Source organism: Arvicola amphibius, chromosome 2 (genome assembly GCF_903992535.2).
Source record: "Arvicola amphibius chromosome 2, mArvAmp1.2, whole genome shotgun sequence".
Taxonomy (NCBI): Eukaryota; Metazoa; Chordata; class Mammalia; order Rodentia; family Cricetidae; genus Arvicola; species Arvicola amphibius.
The window spans coordinates 113200608-113228011 of NC_052048.2; the positions used below are offsets into that span (position 1 = coordinate 113200608).

Genomic DNA, 27404 nt, shown 5'->3' on the forward strand with positions numbered 1-27404 from the left:
TGCCCATCCAAAAGCCCTCCTGAGGAGTGGGCTCAGGTGTGCACTCGCGTGGCTGTGGCCAGGTGGCCTCGGCCCTCTAAGCCTTAGTTTCTATCCGTGAGACAACGACAAGCCACTAAGCACAAAACATCTGCTTGCGGTCTTGGGAGTGGGGTGCAGGGACAGGCACCCAGGGGTTTGCACTGAAATGGCACGTGTCTACGAGAGACCAGGGGTCTCTGCTTGAAAGGTGGGTACCCCCAAAACTCAAGGGCCTTCTGGAGGCCGGACTGTCCAACAGCTCAACTAGAAAGTTTATCTCTAAGTCAGTGGGACTGGATGCATTTGAATCTCCTTTATCATGTTGTCACAGACAGCCCGCAAGGTTCGTGTGGGTAGGAATTTATTGACATGAATCTCCTTGAGCAATTATTCTAACACAGAGAGGACTGCACAGTTGCAGACATGACAGCAAACCCATGGGCTGCGAAGGATGGGAGGCTCATCACCCCCAAGGAATGGAGGGAAGGGAGATGGGGGAAGAAGCGGGGGAAGGGAGAGAATCTTTTAAAAAGAATCTGAGACATCTTTCAATTATAATAAGAAATGACAATATAGGGAAGTAAGGACATCTGACAATTTAAGCATTTTATCCAGAAACATATATCTATTCCACAGATACAAGATCCATTGCCATATAATCGAGCTTGAAAATATACAAAATGTTTGTTGTTCTTACATACTGAAATTAAGTCCTAATTTCAAAAAGTGCACAGTAAAAACAGCATAAGGAGACCACAATATCCATGGTTATGTCTATTGTTTTCCATTTGACTGTCAACATCAAATTCTGTATTTGCCTTGCTGTTTACAAATATACTTTAAATGTCTCAAGGTCACGGACAACACTGGCTAGTTTACTAGGTCCAACAGCACTTCAGCTTTCCAGAGGCCGCCAGCACTGGTTGCGGGATCTGACCCCGAGACTCTTGGCAGCAGCTGCAGCCGGTCTGGAGGGAACAGTCACTGTTCAGCTCTTCGTCAACTATCGACTCCTGTTCTTCTTAGAATTTCCCTGTGCAAGGAACAACGGCCACCATCAGAACACAAGCTTCATGAAAAGCGTTCACAGTTTATAAAACAGGCTGTCTGGGGGCCATGCTGTCCTCAGAACACTCTGGCTTCCCATGTGGACAGCAGCTGAGAGAACCTGCATGTCAGCTTTTCTTCAGTGACCACAAAGCTGCTGTTACTTTTGACTTTCCCTGCTCCCAACTTGTACCGGCGGTCGGAGGAGTTTGGAAATAACCAAAAATAGTCCTTTTATAATAAATCAGTTTTAATAAAAGGAGAAATAAGGGAACTTACAGAGCCAAGGGTCCAGCGAAGCAGAGGGTAACGCGGGGAACAAAAACAGGGGAGTCCTTCCGGGACCCGGTCCTTTTTAAAGGACCTTACTCCCCTGGGGCATCCACGCCCCTGAACGCAGGGATTGGGCCAGCTGCCCCAACACCAACTTCCACGGATCCAACCCCTCTCAGGGCCAATGGTGGATAATAAAGAAAGCCAGTGGCATCCAGTTTACCAAATTCCTTTTCTTATGCAATTTCATGACGCAATTAGTTTAAGCTCCAATATATTTTTCTGTTGTTTAAATAAACAGGTTTGACATCAGTGGCTCTCAACTTCCCTAATGCTGTGACCCTTTAGGACAATTCCTCATGCTGTGGTGATCCTAACCATAAAATTATTTTCATTGCTGCTTCATAACTGTAATTCTGCTACTGCTAGGAGTCGTAATGTAAATATCCGTGTCTTCTGGTGACCCCAAAGAGGTCGATATCCACAAGTGAGAACCACTGTTAGAGCTTGAAGCAGTGGTGCACAACTCTCAAACATGGCGGTTTGGCATAACTCTTCAGAGAAATCCACTCCTTAGGACGACATTCTAATTGAATGCCTAAATGATGAGGCCACACACCATTTTTTCCCATAAGGGCAACACTTGCAGAGAACAGACACTAAAACTATGGAACACACTCGGTGGAGATGTTTACTCCGTATCCAGTGGAGACAAGGCTCATTCAGCCATGGGAGGGCCCTACAGCAGCGGTAAATGACTAGTAGGTGGAGGAGTGTGCTCAACAGCTTTATGTCAAGTTGACACCATTAAAGACATATGAGAGGAAGGAACATCAATTGAGATCCACAAGCCCAGGCTGCAGGCAAGCCTGTAGGCCATTTTCTTAATTAGTGATTGATGGGGGAAGGCCCAGTCCATGCTGGGCTGGTGGTCCTGGGTTCTATAAGAAACCAGCTGAGAAAGCCATGGGAGGCCGGTCAGCAGCATCCCCCACGTGGCCTCTGCACCAGCTCCTGTCTCCAGTTCCTGTCCTGACTTCCTTCAGTGATCAATAGTGATAGGAAACCCTCCCCTCCCCAGGCTCCTTTTTGGTCGTGGTGTTTCCTCACAGCAATAGTGACCCTGACTAAGACAAGAAGGAAGCAAAATACAGGGCTTACAGAATGCGCACAAAATGGTTAAGAACACCACTGTGCGCTTCAGGGAGGTTTCTTACTTGGATTTAATAACCCAGGTACTTAGGGAATAACCTCCTGAGAGAACTTGAAAACCCCGGGACTCCTTAAGTGGCTGCAGTCCACCTGCTCACCTCACATGGCGGACACGCAGCTCGGGGCTGAAGTGCTCCTCTGTCACTGCTTCTTAAATACTAGTGCACACCTAGCTTTCCCATACTCTGCAGCAATCAATCACATCATAGAAAAACCAAAGATATCTCTCTGGTGTGTATGCGACCTACTGTGACTAGAAATATAACATGTCATAGAGTAAGGCATTCATGGAAAGACTGTACCTCTTGCCTCCAAGGTCACATTTCCCAAAGCACAGCTAGAGAGACATAACTGAAAGCATATTGGCTGGTCTTCAGCACAGAGATGGCCCAGACAAGTGCCAGGAACCCTCCCTACACAGTGAGAAGTTGATGGCTACCCTGAAACAATGCTGGGGAGGGTTGTGTAGTGCAGACTCCAGTGTAGCAACCCAGAATGTCCTCCGGGGAAATCTCGCCAAGCAGAGACTGGGTCTGCTCCACCAGTGCAAGACTGCAGCTACACTCTCTACGGATGGGTGATAAAGGCCTGGCTTACAGAAGTACTCTGACCATCTGAGATGACACACAGAACTGAACACCCGGTGTCGTGAAGCTGACATTCACTGACAGAGACGTGGCATATGGAGATGCATGCCTACCTAAGCACATTACCCAGTATCTACTGACTGGCTCGGACAGAGGCCCCTCGAGAAACAGAATCAACAGCAATCCTAGTGATAAAATGGTTAGCATCCCTAGGTTATATGGACAGTTACGAGAAGAAAGGACTCGATTCCACTCCTGGGCATATACCCAAAGGTCATTTCCTACTGCAGAGACTTGTGCATATCCACATGAATTTTTGCTCTACTCAGAATAGCAAGGGAATGGAACCAGCCTCAATGCCCACCAACTGATGAAGAGGTAATAAAAACATGGGAGATAGATGATAAGCAATATTATTCAGCTGTAAAGAAAAATGAGATCTGTAGGAAAATGGATAGACTTGGGAAGCATCACATTAGCAGAGGTGACCTAAACTGAAAAAGGAAAAAGCGCATACTCCCTCTCATATACGGACGCGAGCCTCTAATGTATGGATACATGGAAACAGGTCTAAGTGTGGATCTGGTACAACACGTAGGAAAGAAATCAAGAGAGGGCAATGTGAAGACAGAGAGCAGGCGGGGGGGGGGGAGGACACGAGCCAGGAAAGAGGATGTTAGGCTAATTTTGTTGTGGTTGCTGTTTTTGTCGGTTTCAACTCTGTTTCTTCTTTCTGTGTGGTAGATAACTGAATTAAAATGTAGTAGATACTAAAAGAATAAAACCCTAAGTCAAGTCTACGGTCTTAAACTGTGCATCTCACTGAGAGGCCAGCATTGGGACTGATAAGTGTCTCAGTGGCTTCCTTAAGCTGTGTGAGGCTTTTATTTGTGGATTAATGAGAATAAATGATTTTACTGAATGAAACAATTTGCTAAGGGTTCCACAAATAGCATTAGGATCTTCTACATACAGAGCACGCTCCCCTCCTAAGGCTGTCTGCTGGTCCCCCTCACTCACGTGCAAAAGCATACATGTCAAAAGGCAGCAGGTCAAACTGCAGCTTAGACTAAGCCAAAGAAAGCATTTTTCTTTCTGGACAGGGAAATGAAGGGCAGGATGGTGACTCACAAGTACGTGCTCCTCACCCTTGCTCTTGAAAGACATCACAGTGGCGTGTCTTCTACCAGCCGCATCAGCCATTCCCACTCCCTGCCCTGCACACACCTTACTGGACATCTTGAGCGTGTCGATCTCTTCCCTCTGCTTGGACAGTGTCTCGTTCATGCTGCACAGGTGGTCACTCATCATGCTTAACTGATCCTCGTAGCTCCTCTTGGTGGTCGTCAGCTCATCCTAAGAGCAGGGGAAGGAGAAGGCCTGTCAAAGTTATTTTTTATTACAAACATCTGGAGAGCAGCCTAGCTGATCAGTTAACACAAAGGTAAGGCACAGGTCGAACTTAAAAGAAATGGGGGAAATGTATCAGCCTTCAAAGTTCCTAACTTATTTGGGAAAACTTACAGGCTGGAGAGCTATCTCAGCTTGTCAAGTGTTTGCTTTGTAAGCATGAGGCCCCAAGTGCCGGGGAAGCTGGGCCTGTGCGGCACACTAGGAATCGCAGTGCTGGGGGAGGAGACGGATCCCTGGACTGATGAGCCAGCCAGTCTACTTAGCAAGTCTGAGGTACAGGCATGCTTAGACAAATGTACCACCCCTGGTTTTCAAAGGCTCTGCATAGACCCGGCCTTCTGCTCCTTAACAGGAGGACACCCTCTCGCCTGCACTTCATGCTCTCCCTGGCCTCTTCAATGTCTCCTAAGTAATCTGAGAAGATGATCTGAAACATGGACCGCTGTGTTCCTGGGTTTTCCTGTGTCTCTCTCATGTTGACATCAACAGGGGCTTCCTGGAAGGCAATGTCGGAAACTGGAATTTGATCATCTACTTATGTATTTGTATATACATACTGAATCAGGGTCTCACTATGCATCCCTGGCTGCCCTGGAACCCAGACTGTAGATCAGGTTGGCCTCAGAGATCCACCTGCCTCTTCCTCCCAAGTGCTGGGATTAAAGACGTGTGCCACCATGTCTAGCAAAGACGAGGGTATGAAACCCAGCAGTGAGGAAGGAGCAATGTTTTGCAGCCTCACTCTTAGGCTTATTTAGGTCAGTTTCTGAAACAAGACAGAATAATGTGGGCGAAACAAGCCTGCAGCCAGTCATGATGAGTGCTTACAAGGAAGAAGAGAAAGAAGGACTATGGGTAAGTGAAAATAAACAAATGCAGACTACAGCAGAATTTGAAATTCAAATCAGAAACAAGTAAGATGACCACTCTTTGCCTAGTATAAGTAATGCATGCCTTTCAGGTGAGTTAGACATGAGCTGCAGAATGGTGTGTTTAAGGCCAGCAATCACACTTCCCAAGGGAAGGCACTGGCACAGAGGTCACCTTCAGGAACCCACCTGCAGCCTGCTGCTGCTCTGACTGGCTAGCTTCAGCTCCTCGGTCAGCGTCTCCTTACACTTCTCTGCCAGGGCTAGTCTCTTCGAGAGCGCTCGGCACTGTACAATCAAAACATCAGACTTTATCCTGGGAAGGTTAGTAGGTTATAGTCACCAAAGCCAAAGGCCATCATTCATTCCGAAACTCTCTACTGAATACATGTGCTGGACAACCAGGACGGAAGATGAAGCCACACCCTCTTGTTTTAATAAGGTAAAAAAAAAACCCAGCAGTCCAAGTTCATCAGTGTTCTCAGCTCCCGTGATTACAAAGCACACGAGAACATTCTCTATTTACACAGGATCTATTTATACTGCTGTGGATAGAGGACACCATTTACCTCAAAAGTGATCACAGGTTGCCAACAAGGGGGCCTATCTGGGATTTGGGTTTGAAGTTATTCTGTAGAGACCCCAATACAGGAACCACAACATCTTTATAATCCCACCAAAAGACTTATGCTGAAGGGGAAGACAAATCTCTTAAAGAGTTTTACTAAGCCTTTTACCAAATCTTTTAAAGAGTTTTCAAAACAGAGCAGATGAAAAGGAAAGGGGGAAATTTTATTTTATTATTGTTCAGACAAGGGCGATTTGAAGACACACACTGAATGCTGTGTAGACATCAGGATCTCCAAATATCCTTTCCAGTGAAGTCATACGGGGAGGTACTACTTCCTGTTTATAGATGAGAACAAACTGGGACAATCTAAAAATTCTTATATCATAATTGTGCTGAAAACATGTACTAAAATAGGCAGATCTCATGAAAATGAGACAGACTAAAATTCCCCGTTACTCATTTGTTCTCAAGAAAATTTCAGGACAGTCTGTACGATCAAATGAGCCACTTCCCTCTGTGCTCAGCACTGACCCTGACCAAGAGAGGGAAAGCAGGCAAGGCACGGTCCACAGGAAGATGACAATCACACTGGGAACACTAACCCGGAAAGCAGACAGGGAAGCAGATATGTGGTAGCAGCTGCAGGCCCAACTCAAGAGACAGCAGTTCCACCATTAGCCAGGCTGTTTGCTGTGCCCCCTTCTATACTGTAACACAAGCAATCATAAGAGACCACCAATGAAAGGGGGCACAGCAGCTCCCTGCACACTGGGCTGATTTACTTTAAAAGAACAAACATAAGGTGCTTTTCTACCTCCAGCAACTGGCTGCCTGTCAACTTCTTCATCTCTGCAATGTTGGAGACAATCACAGATGACACTAGGTCCAAGAAATAGTCCCTTCCTTTGCAGTTTAACACCTTAATGTGCTGTAATTCTCTGCCCGTCTCTTTAATTAATTCTTACTATAAAGTGCGAACCAAAGACTTAAAACCCTGCACGTACCCACCCAGCCTTCTTCCTTCCTTATTCTTTAATATTTGCACTGATTTCATTCACTTCCTGATGTGGGATCTCCTTCTTTATATGTGTTGCTTTTATTGGTTATTGAATAAAGCTGTTCCAGCCAATGGCTTAGCAGAATAAACCAGGCGGGAAATCAGAACAGAGATATAGAGAGAGTAGGCAGAGTCAGAGAGATTCCATGTAGCTGCTGAAGGAAAAAGATGGCAGAATCCCAAAACCTTACCGGTATGCCAGAGTCTCTTGGCAATACACAAATTAATAGAAATGGGTTAATTTAAGATATAAGAATTAGCCAGAAATATGCCTAAACTTTTGGCCAAGCAGTGTTGTAATTAATATAGTTTGTGTAATTATTCATGTCTGGGAAGCTGGGAAACAAACGAGCAGTCTCAGTCTACAACTTCCCCTTCAACTTTGTAAATTCTATGTATAGTGAACAGTGGGTTTTATTTATATGAATTATGGAGTAAAGGAAGAAGGTGTCAAAAGTAAGATTTCTGTATCTCTTATAAGTTAAAATAGGTGCCATTTTCCATTTTATCATTAAATCCAGCCCTACAAACTTCTCATTTGGAAATGTGAGCTTGCTGGGCTGGAGAGATGGCTCTGTAGCTCAACTGCTTGCTGTGCAGCCATGAGGACCTACAATCCCCGCAGCCATGCAAAAAAGCCAGGTATGGCGGCACAGGGCAGTAACTGCAGAGCTAGGGAGGCAGACACAAGAGGAGCCTTGGCTCTAGCCAGTCAGTCTATCTGACCAAGAGCTCTGGTTCAGCACTAGGCCATGTCTGGAAGAGACAGCTGGAGAATGAAGGAAGAAGGTACCTGATGCTGACCTCTGGAGTCACATGTGCATGCACAGGTGTGTGCACATGCACATCTACAGTCCCCCCCAACACACAGAGACATAAAGACACTGAAGAGAATTTAAAGATGAGCTGGTGAGATGGCTCAGGGGATAAAGGTGCCATCAAGCCTAATAACCTGAGTCTGATCCCTGAACATACAGTGGAAAAGAGCCAACTCCTGCAAACTGTCCTCTCATGTCTACATCTGCTGGCACTCCCACACATACACAGTAAGTACATATAAAACCAAAAAAGGTCAGATGTGGTTTACTTTTTACTCTGCACATGTGAAAATCCCTTCATCTGCGTGTGCCCTCTACCACAACACAAGTTGATGGAGGAGGGTCATCTGTCTATGTGTTATTCTCATTGGTTAAGTAATAAAGAAAACTGCTTGGCCTGATAAGTCAGAACATAGGTGGGTAGAGTAGACAGAAAAGAATGCTGGGAAGAAGGGAAGTGAGGAAGTTGCCATGACTTTCCTCTCTGAGACAGATGCAGGTTAAGATCTTTCCCGGTAAGCCACCACCTCGCGGTGCTACACAGATTACTAAATATGGGTTAAAGCAAGATGTGAGAATTAGCCAATAAGAGGCTGAAACTAATGGGCCAGGCAGTGTTTAAATGAATACAGTTTCCATGTAATTATTCTGGTACTAAGCTAGCCATGTGGAAACCGGGCGGGGCGAAAAGCAGGCCTGCTCGCCTCATCACTACAAGCTATACAATTTGTGTGTTGTTATTTCGGGTGTAAAGCTAGCCGGTAGCCGGGAGCTGGGCGGCGGGAAGAGGCCCACTGCTCCTCACTACAACAAGTAATCCTCCAAAACTCATAACACAGGGCCACAGAAAGGCTGCACAAACCTCTCATCTCTCTTGCAGGAACCTGGGAATGATGCATGAAGTCTTACACTTACTGAAATGAAGGTACTGGAGTGGCGTACGAACTGGTCACCATGAGTCATGACCGACCCAGACACAGGAGGACAGAAAGCGCGTTAGTGGTAACGTCTCTCCCAGCAGATGGAGAACAGAACCAGAACCATGACCCAACTGGAAGGGGTAGGGAGAAGTAGCAATCTTATCAACTCGACTCACCTCTGCATAGAAGTGCACTGATTTACTGTCCGCCAGCTGTAGCTGAGACGTGAGCTCTGCTATCCTTGCCATGTAGTGATTCTTAATTAGGTCTTCCCGGGACTCCACATCTGGGACCTAAGCAGAACACAAACCAGAGGTTCCAGTGAGAAGGGCATTTCTAGCAGAGAAACAAAAGCCACACTTTACACCTCTTCACTGGAACCTCACAGAAGACAGTTTTCCATAACGCCAGGCACGGCAGAAGAGCCCAGGCTTCCCCATGAGCAGCTGCCGGCCTGTGTGGTGGAGCTCCCCAGAGAACAGCACTGCAGTGAAGTACCAGGAAGCCCGTGGACCACGTCCTTCCAGACATCTGTTCACTCATTCCTGTTTTGTTTTGTTTTTTGAAGCAGAGTGCTACCAAGCATCTAGGGCTAAAGTGAAATGCATAATCCTCCTGCATCAACCTCCCAAGTGCTTGGATTACAGGTGTAAGCCATCACACACAGTTCTAACCAGCTTTTATTAGCCACAAACCTAACTTTCAAAATCTCCACTTTCTGACTAACATGGACTCTTTGATTGGAAGAGATCAGAGAATGGGGGAGTATTTATTGGAACCCCTGGCTCTTTGTTGACATACAGTCATTATATATACAGTCCTGGGTTTTAGTTCACAAGCATAAATACTGCCGGTCCAATGGTGTGGGAAGTCCTTCTATATGTGTTGCTTTTATTGGTTAATAAATAAAGAAACTGCTTTCGGCCAATGGCTTAACAGAACATAGCCAGGCTGGAAAAGATATATATAGAGAGAATAGGCAGAGTCAGGAGAAGCCATGGAGCCACCAGAGGAGAAAGATGTGAGCAGTCAGCCAGAACCTTGCTGGTAAGCCATGAACCTCGTGGAAAAATATAAAATAATAGGAATGGGTTAATTTAAGACATAAGAGCTAGCTAGCAGTGACTTAGTAATTATAGCCTCTATGTGATTATTTCATGTCTTGGCAGCCGGGAACGAACAAACAGCCTCCCCAACAGCACTCCAAACTTCCCATCTTCTCCTTCCCCTCATGAGCCTCCATTAATCTCTAGATAGTCATAGAGAAGCTTTTCTGTATCTTTATAAAATGTAAGAAACCACAAATGGGAGAAAATGTTACATTTATCTTTCTGAGCCTGACTTGATCTACTTCACATGATAATCTCTGGTTATATCCATTTTCTTGCAAACAATATATCATTCTTATGGCTTCATAAAATTCCGTTATGTAAATACACCACATTTTCTTTGCCATTTTTCTACTGGTGGACACCCGCGTTGACCACATGACTTGGCTACTCTGAACAATGCTGCAATAGCGTCTAGTGTAAATACCTCTGTGCTACGTTGACTCGTGGTCCTGTGGAACCTCTAAATTTAGAACACTGGTTTTTCCACCCTTAAATTTTCCTCAGGAAAATGTAGTGCTCATAAACATACTAATAAATTAAACAAAATAGAATTGTTTAGGGCCTTTGTTCCAGATTGGTCCAGACCAGTATTTTTCCTGGTTATACTAGCAATGACATATAATTGAGTCAAATTTAAAAATTCATGAAGCTCAGTATTACCTTTGAAATAAATAAGTTAATGACAGGATCTACAAGTCTCCTAGGACCATTGTGGCCGCACTAAGTGACAAGTTTGGCTGCTTCAGTTTTCCTTTACTGGTCACTTGCAGAACCATTATTTTCAGTTATTTCAAAATTCAAATATATAATCTCAGGTGACAAGTCACACCAGATCTTGGCTCACTCACAGCAAGCACAAAGAGAGGCCTGAGAAACCCCGCACTCACTCTGTCAAAACTGTGGAAGTCAGCCACTGAGCAAGACACTTGCTAAGCCAGGCTCTAGGCTACCCTCTGATGACAGCACGAAAGCTCTGATAAGAGAAAACGTCACTTTCCTTGTAAGAATTGCCAAAACATACAGGGCACTCCTACAGGACTCGTCCACAAGCATGTGCCACACATGCACTAACAAGCAACATAATGTGGAGTGCACATTACCTCACTGTCTGGCATCCTGGTTAAAACCCCAACCTAGAACATAAAGAAAAAGCAGCATTAGAAGAGAAGATACATATTTCAGACACAGAAGCTAACAGCCTATAGTGCGTTCTCTTCTTGGTCTGCACTGGTGCACATTGGTCTGCACTGGTGATGCAGGCCAGATGGCTGTGGATGCTCAGCATGGCTTCTGCCAGGAGGCACAAACTGATGACCAATGCCAAATGCTCTATCGAAATGCTAAGTCACCCAGCAAATCATTCAGGAGGGACAGGAGGGACAGAAGGGTGACCAACTTTGACCCTACCACATCATTTCCAAAGCAGTCACACAGATGGTCCATGGAGACCACAGTCATCAAACGAGCTGAATGGAACACAAATAAGCACTTTGTGTAAAACTCAGAAAGAAAAAAGCATACATAATATTATCAAGACATTAATAAACATTCATTTGAGACTTAAAATAAATATATATAACTTTAGATAAATTATACTACAACTCCATTTTTCTAAATTTTGCTTTTATATATTAAGACTCAAAAAACAGGATTGTGGGTGGCTCAGTGGTAGAGAGCTCACCTCATACGCCCTACCATCACCCTTTAGAAAAAGAAAAAAAATGTCAAAAACAGGTATGATTGCAGAATGCAAGTTACTGCCCAAGGTGACAGGGTGGGTGGCAGGCTTAAGGACTTAAGAAACCTAGGAGGCCTTTCTTCAATGGGTCTCTGCTAACCAGGGACCTCCAGGGGGCATCCTCAAGGACACCATTCTACAACCTTTGTGGAGACAGTTTCTCTCTATAGCCATGGCTGGCCATGAACTCATGGCAATCCTCCTGCCTGTAGCAGCCAGGTGCTAGGATCATAAGTGTGCCCTGTGTCCAGCTTTCAAGGGTATTACTCTGAGGACTGAGTGCTGTGACTTCACAGATGTCACACCTATCTACCTACAAAAGAGTCACCCTTAAGAATCTCTGGTTACAGCAGAGCTACAATTTTCTCCTCCTCAATTTTCTCCTCCTCAATTTGCTTCCTTTTGAAGCAAAAGTCCCAATTTCTTTGTTTATCTTGAAGTTAAACACTACTTATAATAACCCACTGATCACCGGGCAGTGGTGGCGCATGCCCTTAATCCAGCACTCGGGAGGCAGAGGCAGGCGGATCTCTGTGAGTTCGAGGCTAGCCTGGTCTACAAGAGCTAGTTCTAGGACAGGCTCTAAAACTACAGGGAAACCCTGTCTCGAAAAATCAAATAATAATAATAATAATAATAACCCACTGATCATTTGGTTTGGCATAATCAAATATAACTATATTTGATAAGATAAAACACAAAGCTATGCCTAAGCCCCTTTACTTCTCCCACTCCTTACTCCCAGACTTGAAAATGTGGTTCCACACAGAGTCCTTCAATAGGATAGTCGATAAATGGGAGGAATATTCTGACATGTGTTTTTTCAATATTTTCTCAAGTTCTACTAACAAGAGTGCAAACCAATGCAATCTCGTTAGAACATATTTGGCAATGAAGATCAAAAAATTGTAATATTCAAGGGAGGGGAGTGGAGAAAATGTATACTCAATAAAAAAACTTATATTGGTTAAAAAAACTTATAATATTCATGTCTTTTGGCTCTGTATTTCTTTCTTTTCTTTCTTCTCTGTATAACAGCTCTGTATGTCCTGGAACTTGCTTTGTAACCAAAAGCTAAGTGCTAGGATTAAAGGCAGGTGCCACCACAACATGACATGTAGTTCTTAAGACAGTACTTTTAATTATGTCTATACATGTATTCCTATGTGTGGGTATATGTACCATGAGTTCAGTGTCCCCAAAGTTTAGATGAAGGCATCAGATCCCTTAGAGACAGAGTTACAAGAGGCTGTGAACTGCCCGACCTGGGCACAGGGAACCAAATTCAGGTCCCCCACAAGAGCAGAACAAGTTCTATTTAGTAACCGTGACCCTAACCTAAGAGTGTACTCCAATGAAATCACCTGATATGTGGAAAAACATTGCATAAAAATGAGATGATAGGGGGCTGGAGAGATGGCTCAGTGGTTAAGAACACTGGCTGCTCTTCCAGAGGTCCTGAGTTCAATTACCAGCAACACCATGGTGGCTCACAACCATCTATGATGAAATCTGGTGCCCTCTTCTGGTGTGCAGGCATTACATGCAGGCAGAACACTATATATAATAAATAAATGAATAAATCTTTAAAACAAAAAACGAGATGATAAGTAAGAGTGAAAAACATAACCTACGCTCAACCACAGGAAAATTAAGATGTGTTAGATGTGGATACTGGGGGGTCAGTGTCTACAGGGTCTGTGTGGATACTGGGGGGTCAGTGTCTACAGGGTCCGTGTGGATGCTGGGGGGTCAGTGTCTACAGGGTCCGTGTGGATACTGGGGGGTCACTGTCTACAGGGTCTGTGTGGATACTGTGGGGTCAGTGTCTACAGGGTCTGTGTGGATGCTGTGGGGTCGGTGTCTACAGGGTCCGTGTGGATGCTGTGGGGTCAGTGTCTACAGGGTCTGTGTGGGTACTGGGGAGTCAGTGTCTACAGGGTCAGTGTGGATGATGTGGGGTCAGTGTCTACAGTCTCTGATAACACAATATGCATTAACCTTATGCTGAAACCTAAAATTTGTATCAATTTTATAGAAGAAATTTAGTAGTAATATTTATCCAGGATAATGCCATCGATTTTCTTCTTTTTTACTCTCCTGTTATTTTTAGTTACCTCTAATGAACATAGTTAATTTTTATATATAACATAATTTAATCATAAAGTCTACTAATTTTTTTTATTTTTTTTAAGTCTACTAATTTAAGCAATATTTTTAATTAAAACAAAAATGTGAACATTTGAATGGCTCTGTATTTTTTCCTTCTTGGGATTATTATCTTTTTTTTTTTAGAATAATGAACCCATGGTTACATGGTTGAATTCAGTGCTCCCAGGGACGGCTGCAGCCGCTAAGGTGCGGCTTGGCCTTTGCTGCATTCCTCCTGTCTGAGGTACGGTCCTCGTTGTTGACTTGAGAATTCAGCCAGGCCCCCTAGCATTCCACGCATGGGCTCAGACGCCTGCCCATGCGTCTTGAATGTTCACGCCATCTGCACGCATTTCACCTAACGGGGTACGGTCCTTGTGAGGCTTGAAGTGCCACGGTTTTTTGAGGGTGTTTTCACGGGCTTGACCATGAATGCCAAGCCGTCCAGACCTATCACTCTGGCCTCATGCTTTAATGCCTTACACTTATCTGTTTCTGTTCAAAAAAGTGACCTAAAAAATTAAGGCTTTTTTCATGCAGCATGTGACTGCTGCCATTTTGACTGAGGTCATGTGACCTCACCACCATCTTAACTGAGGTCAAGTAACTTCACCGCCATCTTAACTGAGTGACTTTTCCACCATCTTGATTGGAGTCAGGTGACTTTGTTGCCACCTTGGCTGCTTCAATCAGTGAGTCTCTCCCCGTTCTGCTACGGTTGCTTTCCTTTACTGGAATCGTGTTTGGACTGATCCCGGGGGTCAGTCTGACCATGCGTTAGCACTGCACACTCTATGTACAGTACATTCGACTGGGGGCCCGGGGTCCTCAATTTCTTTTCTCTTGTCATAATCGCCGCTCAGAGCGGCCCCCCAGCCTCCCTGGTTTCTGGGTCATCCGACCAGATCCAGCTAGGCCATAGCACCCCACCTATGGACAGAGGATGCTCTTCCACGTGGTCTTGGGTGTTCACGCTGTTTCTCGGGTTTTCATGATTTTGGCTCTGGATAGCAACCAGCTCCCCAGCTCTTTTAAATTCCAGCCAGCCTTTTCAATTCCAGCCATGGCATGGTGCAGTTTTTTCAGTTCCAGCCTTTTGCTCCCCTCTGCGGCTTGTGTTATGGCACGGCGGTTCACCAATAGAGAAGATCACGCCTTTAGGTCCCTCTCATTAAGCTTAAAATCCTTACAGCTCAAACATTGTGATTTTTTTCATATAACACGTGGGTGCCACCATGTTGATTGGGGTCAGGTGACTTTGTCGCCATCTTGGCTGAGGGCCAGGTCAGGTGACTAAGTTCCACCATCTTTACTGAGGTATTAACTGTCTGGTTCTCCAGTGTTAACTTTCTATCTATATATAATAATTGTTCTTTATATCTCATTTCAGACAACAAAATACTAAGTCTCATATTTTAAACTGGTATGTACTTTTAAGTCTCTTACAAAAATGCCTTAAGCTGTTCTCTACCATTTTCAATTCTGGCATTAACATTCCATTGCCAGCAGTTTCTTCTTTCTGCCATTTTACAAGTCTGGATCTTACCTGTTAAGAGCCAGTATACTACAACTATATTTAATCCAGCCCTCAACTGCTCAGAGATCTGGGGAATGTGATATTTAAATATTTAATTATTAAAAACTTTTCATAACAAAAAGAGATAGGTTGGCTCCTAGCAGCAGCTCTCTGCTCCCTCCAAAGAAGACAGACACGCACAGAACAACATCCTTCTACAGTTCACAGTGACTGCCGAGCACTGACCATTGGGAAAAACTGCCTTTCATCTAAACTAAAGACTTCTAGATGTGGACGGGATCACTGGAATTGACAGCCTAGCTGCTCAGGTCAAGGTAGGCCTGTCTTCCTACAGATTTCTTAACCCACAAGGTCTTCTGGAGCCTGGCAGGCCTGCGCTAACCAACAAAGGTCAAGTGCAACCTTCAGCGACTGTGGAGGACCTAAAAAGAGTAGCTCTGGGTGCCAACCAAGTAAGTTCTCTGTCATTTTTTAATCAGTAACTCAAGTAAAACCTTATCCTTCTCAAAGATCTCTGACAGTTTGATAGCTGAGAGGTTTACCCAGATTACCTCACCAAACAAATTTCAAATCAATTTTATCTCTTATGCTACAGTCATTATATATCTAAAACTTCTGTTTTCACAAATTCAAGGAGTTCTTGTGAGTTCCAGGGAGCCAAATTAAGGAATCCATCTTAAACAGGTCAGATACCTGCTCAATTCCCTGGTCCAAAATGTTTTTCCTTAATTTAACTTTGTTCTTTGTTCTGCCAATACCTTAGAGACACCAGACATTTCCATGCCACAAACACCCATCAGAAGCAAAGAGACCAGCTATGCCAGGATGTGACCAGCACCCAGCCTTCTCTCGGGTCCCCCTCCCCCCAAAGACGACGCCCACAATCAGCCGGAAGCAGTCTTGAGAATTCGCCGCCCCAATTCCTTCAAACTGTGGTGTCTAATCTCCTGCTTTTTATTATAAGGAAGACCCAGGAATGTTTTGGTTTTGGTCCCTGTCCCGTTAAGAGACAAGCCACGCCCATTCCCTCCCCATCCGCTGAGGCAGGCTGATTTTCAGCTTCCGGCCTGAGCTCACTCTCTTTTCCATCTTCCTCTCGGAGAGGCAGCTTCGCTTCTGCCTCTCTCCCCACTTCTCTGCTTCCCATTCTCTGTCTCTGTCTCTGTCTCTCTCTCTCTCTCTCTCTCTCTCTCCCTTCCCCATTCATAACTCCCCTGAATAAATATTCAACCTCACCATGTCTCTGTCTTCTGCCAGCTCGCCATGTGTCTCCCTGCCTGGGACCAGTCACTGCTCAGGGACCGGCAGCCTTCTCTGCCTGGGACTGGCTGCTCGCAGGGCCCACTGTCTGCCGCCACATGGCCTGCTACCACCATTTGGGACTTCATAGCATTTGCTGCTTGCCTACAGCTGCCACCTGGGACTCCATAGCATTTTTAAAAGAACACAACAAGCTGTTTCTTTACCTTCTAAATGCAAAGGTTAAAAGAAGGCGGGGCATGTAAGGCTGAGACCTTCCACCCATGACCCTGAGTGGTTCTTTGTTACACGCACATTCCAAGTTTGCACTTTCTGGGACACAATATAAAATTATTTTAAAGTGGCATTAATGGTCTTTCTAGAAAAGTTAGGTAATTGAGGGGTTGGAGATTTAGTTCACCTAGCAAGTGCAAGGCTAACTCTGGGTTCGGTCCTCTGAGCAGAGAAGATGGGGGCAGGGTAAAAATTCCAAAACAAACCAAAAAAACAAGGTAACTAGAAAGTTAGGTGTTGGTCTTTGGTTGGAGACACAACAGGACTTCATCTAGGAACTGTTTTCAAAAAAAGCTGAATCATCCTAGATTTGACTTACTAGACTTTCACCAGAAACATGGCTCTGGCCACATGGAATTTAGAGGGAGTTTCTTTCTGAAGGAGACAAGCTTCCTTTATTGAAGGCACAGGGAAACTGGCACGTAATTTAGATGGGCTTGTCTGCAATCTTCCAAATTCTCCCGCAGGGATTAGGAGGAGGTGCCCCTGGGGAAGGGCCTACAGCACATTTTACAAAACGGAGACCAAGGCAGCCAGTGTCAACATGATCACGTGTCACTTGACTGGAAAGGCAGCTGACAGTGACCCAGGAAGTGCGCCCTGGAGAGACACAAGCTTTTGGACCTCCCAGCCTTCTGCTGTTTCTGCTGTTTTGTTAGGGGCAGGACTGGAACAGCTGGGTCTGAGATAAACTGCGGGCAAGGGCGAGCAGGAGGCCACTCACCAGGCTGGTGCTCTGCAAGGGCTCTGCTGGAACCTTGGCTGCACCTTCCTCCTGGCAGGGAGCAGTGGCCACAGCGGCATTTTCCTGGGCCAGCCCGCGCAGCTGCGCACTGCTGGCGCTCCGCAGCCTGTCTGCCATCCGCTGGTTTTCCTTCTCCAGCTTGATTCTGGCAAGCTGTGCTTCTAACATCCAATGCTCTTTCTCCTGCTCCAGTTTAGAAATCTTTTCCAAACTCTGTTGAACCTTAAAAAGTAAAAGTATTTGCAGTCTTAGAGAATGAGAGACACAGACCGTAGTGGGGGCTGTAAAAACAATAAAGACTAATGCTGGACAATATTGAACACCAAACGAACAACCCAAAATTAAAAAACTGAGCCAACCATTTAAAAATCGTAGCCATCAAAGGATTTCATGGCAGACAGCTCAGGCAGGAAGTGTGGATCTGAGTTTGTTGCCTGGAACTCATGCTAACAAACAGCCTGGAAGTGGAACTGCAGGGGTGAAGACAGGTGGGCCTCAAAGATCTCTGTAGTCTACACACTGATTCCAGGCCAGTGAAAGCACGTATGCGCGCGCGCGCTCTCTCTCTGGGGGAGGGGAGGGATGTGGACAGCGCCTAAGAAATAGCAGGAGTACAAGGCTCCTGGCCTCTATGGGCCGCACGGACAGTGAAAAAGGAGTTCAAGACTAGAGAAGGCTATGGGAAGCATCCCTAGATAGTCATGCTTCTGTGAGACTCAAATCGGAAACAGAATTCCTGAAATTCAAGAAATAGACACCAAGGCCGAAAACAACAAAAGCAGAAACAAAGACTCAGAGAAGCACTGGAATAAACTCTGACACGGAGCCTGGCTTATCCCGGGTGCCAAGTAGTCGCCCACTTTACTAAAACTCAAAGAACAAAGCACAAAGCTGGGTGTTTGGGGGATGGGGAACTTTCTTCAGGAGTGACGGATGCAAGCCAGGCCTGAAGAGCACATGTGCACTACACAGCACAAAGCCAATCCGTGTCCTTCAGAATGAAGGACAAGGGACAACCATAGTCATAGAGGGGTCTGAGGAAGGTTAACTAACTGTTCCTGAGGCACACCTGACACAGTGAAGCATGCACACACACACTGACAGACATAGACACACACACGTACACACATAGATATGTACATGCATATGCACACACAGAGTCTTTAGAACTGGTTACATTAACATGTATATTTGTAAAAACTGTGGCATGCATTAGTGACTTGTATAGTTTTCTGTATGCTATACTTTTCTTTAAATAGTAATTTCGTGGGTTGGAAAGCTGCCTCATCAGGAGCACTGGCTGTTCTTGCCCAGGACCTGTGTTTGGCTCTCAGCACCCACATCAGGTGACCATGAAGGCCAGAAGAGGAAATCAGATCCCCTTGGACCAGAGTTACAGACAGCTGTGAGCTGCAACATGGGAGCTGGGAATTGAACCAGGGTCTTCTGAAAAAACAACCAGTGTGAACCACAGTAGTACTCTGGAAAAGTAGCCAGTGTTCTTAATGACTAAGCCATTTTTTCCAGTCCTGTAAGGAGTGTTACCCCAAATTAAAAATAAGTCATATGTTAAAGTTACTTAAATAAATCTGTCAAAATCTAAATTGATACCAGTTGATACTAATGTTTGAAAGAAACGGTACTTTTCATGAAATCTACTTCCCCCAACACAACTGACCAACAAATGGAAATAACCCGACGAGTCTCCACCCTCTCCTTCTACTGCCTCAGTATTTCTGACATCAGTTTGTAGTGCTGCTACTCAGCACCGACTATGGCAATGAAGCCAAGATGACCTAGGGTTCCAATGACTATGCTTATGGTCTTTATCTCTGTAGGAAACAGTCACGTCTTAAGTGTCACACACAGACACTTCATTCTGACGCCTTGGTGGGCTACTCTTTACTCTAGATACCTCACAAACCGTCCACTTCTACTTTTTACCAAACTCCATGCTGTTCCCGGCGCCATACCTGCTGTGCGAGGCCTTCCCGACTCTCAGTGGAGCTGAGAAGAACCCGGCGGTTTGCCACTGCTTCCCAGTAAGGCACAGAGTCTGCAAGAGGCTGGGGACAAAAACACCGAAGTCATTAAAGGGTCCTACACACAAGAATGCTGAGTAGGGTGTGATCACAGACCAAGACGCTTGCCAACACAGACCATTTATTATGTGTGAAAAGAAACACCTTTATTATGTGTGAAAAGAAAAACACATTTTTAAAAGGAGAACAAAGAGAGGACATTTGTCATAGCAACTGCACCCCTCTCCAACTCAAACTATGCACTTGTTCCAAAGCACGGGTGCAGGCAGGACAGAACACACAGAGGCAGACAACACACACGGGAATCTGCTCAGTGAAGAATGGAAGGTATAACAGTCCCTGAGCATCATCTGATGGTCAGAAAAAGAGCAGGTGCTTCTTCCACATATTAATCATGACCAATTTGAGATGATATAAACTCAGATAAAAAACATTTAAAAAATATTTGAAGAAAATATGTTTCTATAATCTTGAGAAAAGGGCTTTGGCTGATAATGACCACAACAAAAGAAAAAGATCTACTGGGGGAAAAAAGAAAAAAGGAATTAAAATAAAACAAAGACAAAAAAACAGGAAAAAGACCTGTTGAAGGATAAACAATATAAAGATCAAAACTTGTAGGGTGGTGACTGGCTCAGTGGGCAAAGGCACCTGCTATCAAGACTGACAACCTGAGTTGAATCCCAGAGACCTACATGGTGGAGGGAGAACACTCCTCAAGTTGTCCTCAAAGTTCTACATACATGGCATTACATGTGCACACTGCTCCCACTTGCACCCATTCAAAATATGTAAAATTTTAAATTTTCTATTCTAAAAAAAATACCCTACCAAATTGGTAGAAATATTTTCTATATAAACACAATTAAAATTCTTAATATACAGTATCCAGGAGAGGCAGTGATGGACGTGTCCTTGACACATCACATATATGTAAGAAACTGTCAAAAATAAATTTAAAATATTCTTTAAAATTCTTACTAATAGCGAACTCTTTCGATTCTAGCCAGAAATATTTATTTTAATAGACAGCTACAACAGACAGCAGATAAAATGAATGGCAGCCATGGAAAGCTACCCTCCCTGACTACTCAACAAGACATGCACATTAGAACAACAGTAAGAAACTGCTCTCTAAACCACACAAATACTGAGCTTTTGCATAAACAAGTGACAGTTTAAGTGTAGTCTGCAGCACTGAACTTGCAATAGAAAAAAAATGAGATAAATTTATAATTTCTTTTAAATGCGGTAAGAATATGTGGTCACTGAAAAAAAGTCAGAAAATGTAGGAATACATTATTTTGCTCCCAATCTTAGCACTCATGTGACTCTTCCCTTTGTTAGACTATGTCTAAATGAAAAAAATTGACTGTGCACATAGACTGTGAAACCAGTGTATCTCTGCTTGAATTTATTCTTTTAGAAGCTGTCACCGCCTAATGCATTGTATCTAGTCCACACACACACACACACACACACACACACACACACACATATGTATGCTGTAAACCACTATTAGTGACTGCAGGCAGGTGCCACTATCCCTACCTGATGATCACTATTCTATTGTCTCTCTGGTATTTCATTCTATGAATGTGTAATGGTTTAGCCTTCTCACTGCTGGTGAGTATATGGGCTCTTGCCTGGTTTTCACTGTTGTATGCAATGCCACATGTAGTGGGTACAGTTTGTGTTTTAGAGTTCCAACTACAAGATACATATAAAATTATTAAAGCAGAACACTCCAGGTAAATTATCCCTAATCTCAGGTTCAATTCAGGAGTAATCATAAGTATCAGCTTGATATGCATGCCTGGGCCCTTTGCCATTTATAAACATCTCAATAAATCTATGCACATTGTATAGAATTCCTTGTTGTTATTTTCTTAAACTTAAGTTTCACTGTACAATTTGCTTTTTGCATTCAGAATGTTTTAGGGATCTGTCTGTCACCTGTATGTGGTGCCCACTGTGTTGCTGTTTGAATGAAGCATAGAGCTTTAGACTATGGCTGCTTTGTGGTTCATTTAGGTTTCCTTTGACTGATAAGCACTGAGAGGCCAATTCTGACTTTCACCATTAAAGTAACACCGTCGCAGCCCCTGCAAACATCTTTCAGGCACATGTGTAGACCACTAAGAAGTCGAATGCTAAAAGCCACCAAGTTTGCGTGTTTATAATTCTCCTGCTCCATCTCTTCTGGGGGCAGCCCTAGCCATGTGCCAGGTATCCTGGCACCCCAGAGTTGTCTAACATGTCTTTATGACTGATTCGCCAGAAGAGAATTGCTGATTGAAAGTCTGACCAGCCTGGTCTACAAGAGCTAGTTCCAGGACAGGCTCCAAAGCTACAGAGAAACCCTGTCTCGAAAAACCAAAAAAAAAAAAAAAAAAAAAAAAAAAAAAAGAAAGTCTGTGAATGCTTCCAGTGTCCCAAAGGAAAACAGAAAAAGACATACATGCAGTGGTGCACCAGTCCACACAAGATGCAAAAAGTTAAGTACATGAATGATTATTAGCAGCAACACACCAACCTTTCTCAAAGCCTTCATGTAGGCAGCAGCTTTCTTCTTGTACTGGAGCATGCACTCAGCTGAAAGGGGACTAATGAATCCACTGGCTGTCTTGGGCCCATAGCTCAGTGAAGCAATGAAATAGTCCACGTTGTTGCTGAAGAAAGATGCAATCTAAACACAGCATGACAAGAAAACATTCCATTTTCCAACAGTGATCTAACATACACACCTAACAGTTTTGCAGTGGTTCGAATGAGAATGGCCCACACAGGTTCATATGTGTGAATGTTTGGACCCAGCGAGTGGAACTATTTGGGAAGGATGAAGAGGTTTGGCCCTGTTGGAGAAGTGTGGACTTGTTGAAGGAGAAGTGCCACCAGGGGTGGCTTTGAGGTTTCTATATTCCGTGTCAGGCCCAGTCTCTGCCTGCAACTTTCGGATCAGATGTAAGCTCTCAGCTATTGCTCCAGCATCACACCTAACCCCACCATGATGATCGGACTCTGAAACTGTGAGCACACCCCTAGTGAAATGCTTTCTAAGTTGCCATGGTGATTCATCACAGCAATCTGACCGTGACTAAGAAAATCGCTCAGGGCAGTTTCAACACCTGCCCAAAGCCTACACCTATTTATTTGGGAATACCTTCACAATTTTATTTGGGAATACCTTCACAATTTGTGATACAAAGAAGACACCAGTAAACACAAGATGACTTCAGACATGCCCTCTCTGTTTACTTCCTGTTCCTCTGTAAGTGACCGACCAGCTTTCTTTTTAGAGACAGGCTCTCACTGGGTAGCTTTGGGTAGCCTAGAACTCACTATGCAGACCAGGCCAGACTTTACCTCACAGATCCACATGCTTCTTTCCTCAAAGTGCTGGAATTAAAGGCATGTGCCATGCCCACCTGGAGGTGTTTCTTATGAACTATAACTTCTGTACTGATCTCAAGCCATCTTTGTGGTTTTTTTTAAACGTTAGCTTTGAATATCTCCTATTCCAACAGAAGAGATATGATATGAGCATCTTAAATATATAATCTCTACCTAAACTTAGTTGTGTAAAATCTTAACTTGTTAATCATAAATAGAACAGAAAACAAAACTAAAAACACATATTCTTGTTATTCACAGATGTAGCATTGTGCAGTCTATGTAACAGCTACAAAGAACCATGACAGCAATTTTGCTGAGCTATAGATTTTTAACTTAACAGTGCTATATGAAGTGGTGATGTAAAGAAAATGCCTGACTAAATATCCTTGCTACAAAAAGAAATCCTGGGTACACTAGCAGGTGTTTAATCTTGGTAAGTATGTGATTTTTGAGTGTTCTACCTTGACAAGTATTGTTCAAAACTAAGCAACCAAACTCTAATTGTCTCAGGTTTTATTTTTTATTAACCTTTTACAGCAGCAAGTAAACCTCAAGGCTATCTACGATATGGCCCATGTGATTGAACATTTAGTAACAGCTGGCAGTGTTGGGGGAGGTTGTAGAACCTTCAGGGTATGGGGTCTTGTTAGAGGAAGCAGCCCCTGGGGAGGGCCTCATGGTAACATCCCTGCTAGTCTCTGCAGGTCTCCTGCCTCCTGACTGCAAATGTCACGTCACCAGTTCCACGTGCCTTCCACGTGCCTTGCCGCCACGGATCCACCATGGAAGATGTATCACCTCAAACCAAGAGGCAAATACAATAACATACATCCCAAAGTGGACAGGGGAAAGACCAAGAGGCCTCAGCCATACACAAAGAACTCTAGGCAACTAAGGAATGCTAAGAGGGGGAAAAATGGTCCCCCCGGGGAAGAGCACACCAGCTGGTCATCCAATCCCAAACAGTCAACCCTGAACACACGTATGAGTAGCACTATACAGACTGAGTGCTGTGGGAATCTTCCTGCAATAAGGACCCTGAGAGATGAGATGTCACCGGTGGTCAGAAGCCAGGACAGTTCCTGACAGGCTTCAATGCCAAGTCCAGTTTGCATTTCCATTTTATACTCTAAACACCACAAAGTAGGCAGTTTTCACAGAAGAATACATGGCTGTCAGCAGGCTGTTAAGGACAACCACCCATTGTTCCAGCTATTTCTCCAGGTCACTCTTCTACATAGCAAGTGAAGTCATGCTTGGAGAAAGGGCAGTACAAGCAGTACTTTATGTAACTACTAAATAAATCAATAAGTCAGTATCTATTAATTGGTCTTTTCTGCCTTATTCTACTTTATAAGCAGGTTATACTTACGGATATATATGCATGTATCAATAATTAATGGAAAAATAAGGCCATGAATGTGAAAGAGAGCAAAAAGCAGTATATAAAAGGGTTTGGAGGGAAGAAACGGAAGAGAAAAGTGGTATATTATAATCTCAAAAATAAGGGAAATAATGAAAAAATAAACCTCCTCTCTATTTAATTGCTTCTTTCAAGCCATTTGGTCACAGATATGGAAACTATCGAATACAGGACTACCTGTATTCAATAAAATCAGTGCTTAGGGCTAGGGAGATGGTTTGGGGTAAAGGGTTCACTGCCAGGCCTGGCAACCTGAGTTCCACCTACAGGGTCCAGACAGTAGAAGAGAAGCCTTACTCACGCTGACCTTCCCAGCTGTGCACAGAATGAACACTACACACCAAATAAAAATAATAAATCTTTTCTTTTATAAATTAGTATTCAAAAATCTTGGGTTACAGATTGTGTGTGTGTGTGTTTATTTGTGTGTATAGAGAAAACCACAGAGAAGTACTTAGGGAGAGGGAGGACACCAACGGGGCGGGGGGGGGGAGGATGGGTAAGAGGGCAGTGGGGGTGCAAAAAGCAAAGCACAATGACAGATGTGTAAGAAATGCCATAAGAAACCCGCTGCTTTGTATATAAAGTAAAAAATTGAAAACTACTTTGGATGGTTTAGAAAGCAGTGAATGACCCACTTATTCACCACAGTGTTGAACAGTCGCTGCCATGGCATTTTAAACACTGTATAGAAGATTCAAATGAACTGGGGGAAATGTTGGGTAACAGAAGAAAAGTAAGATGCTGTTTAAAGAAAAAAAAAAAGAAAGACAGACAAACAGACAAGACCTTAAGGTCTGGGGACATAGCACAGTGGCAGAGTGTCTGCCTACCGTGCACAGGGCCCTGGTTCAGTCCTAGAGTCCTCTCTGCCACACACACATACAGACCTTATAGTCTACAATCCTTTTATAGATCAATTTTCTTTTTCTTTTTTTTTTTTAAGATTTATTTATTTATTATGTAAACAACATTCTGCCTCTATGTATGCCGACATGCCAGAAGAGGGCACCAGATCTCATTACAGATGGTTGTGAGCCACCATGTGGTTGCTGGGAATTGAACTCAGGACCTCTGAAAGAGCAGCCAGTGCTCTTAACCTCTGAGCCTTCTCTCCAGCCCCCATAGATCAATTTTCTCATCACTTTTTCAAAGGAGCACATTAAAGAGCTGAACTTAAGTCAGGATTAGCTGAGCACAATTACCTTCCCGGCTCCGTTTGTTAGCGCCACTGCTGAAGACAGGATACAGTCGTTAGTCGTTACCAGCTTCTGTGTTGCTGTTGGAAGTTCGTGCTCTATGGACGCCTTCTGACTATAGTGTTTGGAAATGTCTATGAGAAAAACAACAATGAGATGCAAACACTACTATCTACATACAGGTTGCACACAGCTAGCCAGTCTGCTCCACTCTCACTGCCAGATTTCCAGTTTATTAAGTGCATTTGAAAGCAATGATAGATACCACCTATCAAGACTGTGCTGCATCAGCTGGTCACAAAGTGAATAGGAAGTGGTGTGGGGGGGGGGGCAGCCACAGCATGTACGATGTACATGGAGACCAGGTGATGGCCTGAAACAGTAGTCAGTTCTCTCCTGTTACCACGTGGATCCTAGGAATCAAGCTCACAGGGCCATTTCTGGTGATGAACACTTTCACCCACTGAGTCATCGTGCCAGCCCTCAATTACATTTTAATTCCACATTAAAAAACAAAACACATTTTGATAACTCCTGTGGTGGTTTGAAAGAAAATGACCCCCAAAGGGAGTGGCACTATCAGGAGGCGTGGCCTTGTTGGAGGAAGTGTGTCACTGTACAGGTGGATTTTGAGGGTTCACATAAGCTCAAGCCATACCCAGTGTCTCCATTCATTTCCTGTTGCCTGCAGATCAAGATGTAGGGCTTCAGCTCCAGCACCATGTCTGCCTGCATGCTGCCATGTCCCACCATGACGATAATGGACTGAGCCTCTGAAACTTTAAGCTGGTCCTAATTAAATGTTCTCCTTTATAAGAGTTGCAAGGGTCATGGTATCTCTTCACTGCAATAAAGCCCTGCCTAAGACAGCTCCAGTGCTTTCTTTTTACACCAACAACTTCGGTGTAAAATTGTTGCCAATCAAACTTCGGGACTTTCCTCCCTGTGTTCAAATTAGATCAAGTACCTATAATTCCTGAAAAAGCAGGAAGGTAGAGAGTTGCAACAAAAGGTATCTTAAAAAACAAGGTTCCAGGAGCTGGAGAGAAGGCTCAGAGGTTAAGAGTACTGGCTGCTCTTCCAGAGGTCCCGAGTTCAATTCCCAGCAACCACATGGTGGCTCACAACCATCTATAATGATCTAGTGCCCTCTTCTGGCCTGCAGACAGAACACTGTATATATAATAAATAAATAAATCTTTTAAAAAAAAACAAAACAAAACAAGGTTCCACCAGGCATTGACACAGGACTGTAACTCCATACTCAGGAGGATGAGGCAGGGTCACAAATTTGAAGCCAACCTAGGCTGCGGGATACGACTCTGACTAAAATAAAATGAATAAAAACACCTAAATAAAAACAAATGATGCTTCTGCTAATGCCTGTTAATATATACTCTGCAGTCTCATGACACAACCCTCTTCCAAGCATGGGAAGGAGATGAAACTATAACCCCAGCCTTATAATCACTTCCCAGCATTGGAGGCAGAGATTGCTTGTTCCTTCATGTTTCCCACTTTTCTTTTTTACGTTCATTCTCAAGAGTAGAAACAAGCTTGAAAATTTCATAATGGAACTTACTATTTGGTACACTAAACTAAAAATAGTGAAACAAATAAAAAGAAAAGAAACAAGTGGCCACACCAAAGAGCCAAGGAGGCCCCAACTCTCCTACAATCTCTATCAGCTCTTGCCAAACAAGAAAAATGATGTGCTTTGTCCTGGACCACTCAGCATCA

At 44.0% G+C, this 27404-nt stretch overlaps 1 protein-coding gene across 2 annotated transcripts in view; it reads right to left on the reverse strand.

Annotated features, from left to right (window-relative positions):
- Positions 1 to 365: 365 nt before the first annotated feature.
- The window catches only part of Ppp1r21 (protein phosphatase 1 regulatory subunit 21), a 64834-nt gene continuing 37795 nt past the window's right edge, over positions 366 to 27404 (reverse strand). For both annotated transcript variants that reach the window (XM_038320207.1, XM_038320208.1), the window contains 9 exons: positions 25671 to 25798; positions 22183 to 22335; positions 19578 to 19670; positions 17584 to 17826; positions 11001 to 11033; positions 8965 to 9081; positions 5612 to 5710; positions 4368 to 4496; positions 366 to 1054 (listed from right to left, as the gene is read on the reverse strand). In XM_038320207.1, the coding sequence (XP_038176135.1) occupies positions 1025 to 1054; positions 4368 to 4496; positions 5612 to 5710; positions 8965 to 9081; positions 11001 to 11033; positions 17584 to 17826; positions 19578 to 19670; positions 22183 to 22335; positions 25671 to 25798 (1025 nt within the window). In that variant the 3' untranslated portion in view covers positions 366 to 1024. The remainder of the gene's footprint in view (positions 1055 to 4367; positions 4497 to 5611; positions 5711 to 8964; positions 9082 to 11000; positions 11034 to 17583; positions 17827 to 19577; positions 19671 to 22182; positions 22336 to 25670; positions 25799 to 27404) is intronic.